Source organism: Phacochoerus africanus, chromosome 9 (genome assembly GCF_016906955.1).
Source record: "Phacochoerus africanus isolate WHEZ1 chromosome 9, ROS_Pafr_v1, whole genome shotgun sequence".
Classification (NCBI taxonomy): domain Eukaryota; kingdom Metazoa; phylum Chordata; class Mammalia; order Artiodactyla; family Suidae; genus Phacochoerus; species Phacochoerus africanus.
The window spans coordinates 77001172-77007171 of record NC_062552.1 but is presented as its reverse complement, the minus strand read 5'-3'; the positions used below and the strand labels follow the sequence as shown (position 1 = coordinate 77007171).

General features: G+C 56.8%; 1 protein-coding gene across 1 annotated transcript; it reads right to left on the bottom strand.

Moving 5' to 3' along the window:
- Nucleotides 1-1799, bottom strand: CEBPE (CCAAT enhancer binding protein epsilon). The gene is made up of 2 exons (XM_047795854.1): nt 1097-1799; nt 1-514 (listed from the first exon to the last, which is right to left on the bottom strand). The coding sequence occupies exons 1-2, from the start codon at nt 1607-1609 to the stop codon at nt 179-181; spliced, it is 849 nt and encodes a 282-aa protein (XP_047651810.1). The 5' UTR covers nt 1610-1799; the 3' UTR covers nt 1-178.
- Nucleotides 1800-6000: the final 4201 nt, after the last annotated feature.

The following is a 6000-nucleotide window of genomic DNA, read 5'->3' as shown; positions in this document are numbered from 1 at the left end:
TAGTCATGCTGCAGTTTTATTCAGCCACAGAATCATCATGCTGGGGCCTCCTCCCTGCCACCCGCTGACTGCCATTTGTCCATGGTCTCTGTCTCCTGGCTTGGCCTGTGAGGGGCTCTAGGACCCCAGCAGGGTGGGGGTTCCCCCAGGGGGGGTCCCCACAGTCTGCCAGCAGGGCTCAGCTGCAGCCCCCCACACCCTTGATGAGGTTGGCAGCCTCAGGGATCTGGCGGAAGAGGTTGCGGAGGGTGTCCAGCTCCTGGGTCAGCTGCTCCACCCGACTGCGCAGACGCTCGTTCTCTGCCATGTATTCCAGCACCTTCTGCTGCGTCTCCAGAATACGCCTCTTGGCCTTGTCCCGGCTCTTCCGCACGGCAATGTTGTTTCGCTCCCGCCGCAGCCGGTACTCCAGGCTGTCTTTGTTCACGGCCTTCTTGCCCTTGTGTGAGGGGCCAGCTGGGGAGGGCGCCTTGAGGAGGGGGCTGCAGGGGGGCGCAGCAGTGGCCAGAGGGGCCTGGAGGGGAAGGAACAGAGGGACAAGAGTGAGGGCTGCTGGGAAGCAGAGTGGAGGCAGGGTAGACATCCCAGTAGGCAGAGCACACTTGGGGCATCAGAGGGATGTGGGGTTCAGAGCCAGCTCCTAGCTCCCGGTCAGAACAGCCATCGCCCTGCCAGATGCACGAGGTCCTCTGCTCTGATCCAAACTCCCATTCGCCTCCCCACACTCTCTGAGGACACTTTCCTTCCAACTATCTTGACTTTTCAGTTCTGCCATTAGCAGACATTTCCTCTTCAAGAAGCAGGAGGCAGCACAGAAATGAGCAGTGGAGACTGATGGGTGGCAGAGAGGCTGGTGGGGGCCCAGAGGTCAGGGCAGGTCAGCTGGCCAGAGGGACTGCAGGACACATCGGTGTCAGCCACACAGTGGAGATCAGGGTGGGAGTGAATTCCCAGAGAAGCCAAGAGGGGCCACGACAGTGTGGCGAGCGCAGGGGGCTTGGGGTGGATGGATTTCACAGAGCAACGCGACACACAGACCCCATCCACACAGACCCCAGACCCTGGATGGCGGGGAGGATAAGAGAACGGCTCTTACCTTGAGGACACGTAGGGGCTGGCTGGGCGCTGCCAGGGTCGGGGGCAGGTGCATGGCCGTCTGCCCACAGTGCGCCACTTGGTACTGCAGAGGGTTGTAGCCGCTGCGGCTGGCCCCCCGGCTGCCCTCAGGCCCCCGAGGCTCCTCCTTCACGGCCACGGCGGCTCTGGGGTCGTAGCTCCCCGGGCTGCTGTAGATGCTAGGCCCCAAGGCCTTCCTGTCGGGGCCGAAGGTATGTGGGGGGTAGGCGAAGGGCCGAGGGTCAGGCTGCAGGTAGTGGGGGAAGGCAGGGGTTCCGGGGCCCTTCAGGCCTCGGGCCTCAGGTGCTGGCTTCACAGCGAAGAGGTCGGAGAGGAGCTGTTCCTCCCCAGATTCGATGTAGGCAGACAGGTCGATGGAGGCCTCATGCTCACACATGTCCCCCAGCTCCCCAGGCCCCGCTCGGGCCCCCGAGAACTCGAGTGGCTGCTGGCCAGCCCGGGGCTCACACTCGTAGTAGGTCCCGTGGGACATGGCCGGCCCGCCCCCTCAGCTCCCCGCCCCTGGCCGCCTGCTCTTGGGGCGCCCTTTGGGATGCTCGGCTTGCTATCTCCCCCTGCCCTAGATCTGCCCTAGATCTGCCCTCTCTGATCTCCTCTGTCACCCACTCCTGCGTGGCCTCTCCTCCCTCCTCTGCTGTTTCCTTTTCCTTCCTCTGTAGTCAATGCCTCTTTTCTCTTCCCTTTTTTCCCCTCTCTCCCTGGGGTGACTCAGGGAGGGGCAGGGCGCACCCCGGAGGGAGGGATGCAGGCCTTAGAGAAATGGGGGCCCTGGCCTGTTTCGCAGTTGGGAGGCACTCTGGTCAGGCTTGAGCCAGGGTTCTGAGATGCCCAGAAGCTGATGCTTCTGGGAAGAGGCCTCCCCCTCTCATTTGAGTCCGGGAGATTCTGGAATCCCCGTTGAGGGCAACCCCTCACTCTGAGTGTCCTCCTCCCTCCGACTTCCAAAAAGTCCTGTGCAGAATGAGTGCCCCGTCAGAAGGAACAGAGAAAACCATCTCCCAGTGCCGACCCCCAGCCTGATCTGAGCTCCTCCCTTGACACGCCTCCCTCTCAGTCCCCCCCACCTCCCAGGGCTGGGCTCCACCTACCCCCAGGGCCGCTCAGTTCCTTTTGTAGCCCCACCTCTCTGAGCCACTCTCCGGGGTGCAGGCCAAGGGATGTAGTTTGAGGGGTCTAGGAAGTAGTTATCAGCCTGGGACTAAGCCTTATATGAGGCCCCGTCTCATGATGCAGAGCAGGCTCTTTTGCTAGGTTTTTGCACCGGCTCTGTGCAAGAGCCCAAGCCCTCACGTGTTTCCAGCCTGGGCCACCGCTAGCAGCCTGGCATGGGCTGTGACTGCCCAGGCTTGGCTGAGGCACCTGCTCAGGGCTTAGGCCCTGTGCCCCAGGGCCCAGCAGGCTGCTGCCCCAGGAACTGGCAGCTACATTCCTCTCGTGGTTCCAGCGTCCGGCCTGCACTGCCAGAGCCTCAGGCTGGCGCTCTGCCCTCCTTGGGTCCTGAGGGCTCTGCCCGCTTCCTGTGCCTGGGCTGCAGGGCTCAGGCGCTCGCTGCAGCTCGGTTTGCTGTTTTTCCTTCTGCATGGCCGTTCTCTGACCTCTATGCGTGTCTCTTGGGTCCACTTCCTCTTGTGAGGGTTGAGAAGCCTTCTCTTTTGTCATCACCTCTTCCTGGGGCTCTGCTTCAGGGTCTCCAGGAGAAGCCCATGGCTTGCTCTGCACTTTTGGTCTCAGGCTGGGCCCCCTCTCTCTTCCCTTTTTCCTCTGGGAACTCCCTACTCCCTCCTGTCAGAGGCACTTGCTGTGGCCCTGCTTTTACCTGTTGTATCTGCAAAAGGGACTCTGGGTGCGGTGCAAAGGAAAGGACATGTGGAAATATGTTACTGGATCTTTGTCACCAGCAAATTCTGTCTGTGCCCTGTGGAGGCCAGAAGGTTTAATAAGTCAGGCACACACCAAGGGCCAGGCCATAAGGCGGCAAATGCGGAGCAGCTACATGTGGCACTAAATGCTAAAATAAAGTAGGCAGGAATTCCCATTGTGGCTCAGCAGGTTAAGAATCCGACTACTGTCCATGAGAATGTGGATTCGATTCTTGGTCTTGCTCAGTGGGTTAAGGATCCAGCATTGCTGTGAACTGTGGTGTAGTTTGCAGATGTGGGTCAGATCTGGTGTCGCTGTGGCTCTGGTGTAGGCCGTCGGCTACAGCTCTGATTAGACCCCTAGCCTGGGAACCTCCATATGCTGTGGGTGCGGCCCTGAAAAACAAAAAGCAAATAAAGATAACGTAGGCAGCCTGAGACAGGGCTCCCTGCAAATCAGGCAAGCTACCCCTCTACTTAGCATCCCCTCCCTCCACCTCCCCCAGGAGCTTGCTTTCTTGCTTGCTTTCTCTCTCTCTTTCTTTCTTTTTTCTTTCTTTCTTTTTTTTTTTTTTGTCTTTTTGCCATTTCTTGGGCCACTCCCACGGCATATGGAGGTTCCCAGGCAAGGGGTCCAATCAGAGCTGTAGCCACTGGCCTACGCCACAGCCACAGCAATGCCAGATCTGAGCCGCGTCTGTGACCTACACCACAGCTCATGGCGACACCGGGTCCTTAATCCACTGAGCAAGGCCAGGGATCGAACCCTCGTCCTCATGGATATTTGTCATGTTCGTTAACCACTGAGCCACGACAGGAACTCCCCCAGGAGCTTTCTGTGTACGGCTTGAGGTACTTTCTCTGAAAGCCCCGAGCTGGCATGGGGAGATCTGCTTGCATCCAAGAGACAAAGCTCAGGTACCCAGATGAGGGAGATTTCTGCCTTCTCTCCATTTCAAAGGACCCTGTGACAAACAGGTCTCAGAGCTGAGCTGCTTCAGTTTGGTAGCAGTGCCTCATTTAACCACCAGGTGGTAATATTCGTCCAAAATTCAGGACTTGAGGGGCTGCTGCGGTCAGGAATCAGGTAGCCGGCAGAGGGCAGCTTCCCACAGCCCTGGCAAGGGCCAGACGCCTGGAAGGAGGAAGAGGAAACATGGCTGAGATGGGGCTCGAAGTGCGGTTGCAGGAAGAGCGTGCAGGCAGAGAAGACTGGGGCCAGGCCCTTGTCTTCATGAGGAGAAATGACACCCCAAATAATGACGATAGTTAAGGCCTTGCCATTTCTGGTGTTATGCTTTTTCGATCACTGAAACATACGCTTTTCCTTGCAGACCATTTGCCTGTGAATTAAATAGGAAAGTAAGCAAGACAGATGGTATTTTTATCCCTGCTTTATAAAGGAGGAAAACAAGGCTGAGAGACTGAGCCGCCCAAGGTCATGCAAGGATGTGGCATCAACCTGAGGAAAGGGCAATAGTCTAGTTCTTGCAACCCCCCAGGGGATGAAAGGAAGGGGAAAGGGGGAGCTGTGTGACTCAGAGAGCCTTCTTTGACCCCAGTTGGCCACCCTAGGGGGAGGGGGAGACTGCGTCAGGAGCAGGGGAGCAGGCACTGGAGGAAGCAGGAGGTGTGCAAATAGGCCGGCAGGAAATGAAAAAACTCGGGAGCTCAGCCGGCAGCCATGGGGGAGATAAGTGATCTTGGCTTCTCATCTCCTGGGCTGACGTTGCTGGAGCACCGACAAGCCGTGTTTCCCAGTAACCGGGGTGCTCTGGATGCCTGGGTGGGGGGTGGGGGTGGGGGCCCCTGCACCGCAAGGGGGTGGGGAGAGCAGTGCCAGTCAAGGGCTGGGAGATCCTTGGGTTCTGCAGAATTGCTCAGGAGTGGATAGAAGCCCCCCTTGGTCATTTGGTCAGCAGGATCATTTTTTTCCCTGCAACTGCAATTTTTTTCCTTGTGTGCATTAACTGAAACCATGCACCTGTATTATCTTCATGACTTTGTAACAGGTTCAAACACCACCTCCGTCACCGAGTCTTTTCCACAAAGAGGCAGCATGGCAGTGACAGGTCAGAGAGAACCGGGCTCAAATCCCCCTCTGTCACCTGCCGCTCGGTGACCTTCAAAATTGTTCAATGAGGTACTGAATCTGACTTGTAAAAAGGCAATAGTAACGCCTACTTTGTTGGTTGTTTAATTAAACTTGGAATAAGATAATGTAGGGAAAGTAACTGGTCTCAGCCGGTCAGTCTCCTTTCCCGCCTTCCTCTGACTGCCCCCTGCGGGGCTTATCTGTCTCCTAAGTGGCATACTATCTGCTGCCTTGCCTGAAGCCTCAACTGGACAAGGCTTTTCTTTCTTTCTCTCTCTTTTTTTTTTTTTGGCTTTTTTGGGCCACACCTGTGGCATATGATTTCTCAGGCTAGGGGTCGAATCGGAGCTACAGCTGCTGGCCTACACTACAGCCACAGCAACACAGGAACATAGCCACATCTGCGATCTATACCACAGCTCATAGCAATGCCGGATCCTTAACCCAATGAGTGAGGCCAGGGATGGAACCCGAAACCTCATGGCTACTGGTCAGGTTTATTTCCACTGCGCTACAGTGGGAACCTGAAGGCTCTGGGGACCTGGTGGGTCCAGCCCTGCCTGCAGAAGCTTGTAGCCCAGCGGAGTGGGCTGGATGCACCCTGAGGTGCACACTTATGTGCTGTGTGCATCCTTTTTTTCTTTCCCCCTCACACCATTTGCTCCTTGAAGGTAGGGCCGGTTACATCTTCAGCTAGGATGGCTCTATTGCCTGAACTAAAATTAAGGACAGGTGGGTTGACATATATGAAAATTTTCTTGGCCACACCCACAGCAGGCTTAAGTTCCCAGGCCAGGGATCTAACCCTGCCCGCAGTGACAACGCTGAGTCTTCAATGTCCAAGTCACCAGATATATCTGAATATTCTTATGGAGACAGCAGAATAAAATATTTGAAGTCTGTGCTGAC

Bases quoted from the DNA above. Each gene is read 5' to 3' on its own strand.
- CEBPE (XM_047795854.1), bottom strand. From the start codon at position 1,609: ATGTCCCACGGGACCTACTACGAGTGTGAGCCCCGGGCTGGCCAGCAG. The intron at 515-1,096 runs GTAAGAGCCGTT...CTTCCCCTCCAG, and splicing joins AGCCCCTACGTGTCCTCAAG to GCCCCTCTGGCCACTGCTGC.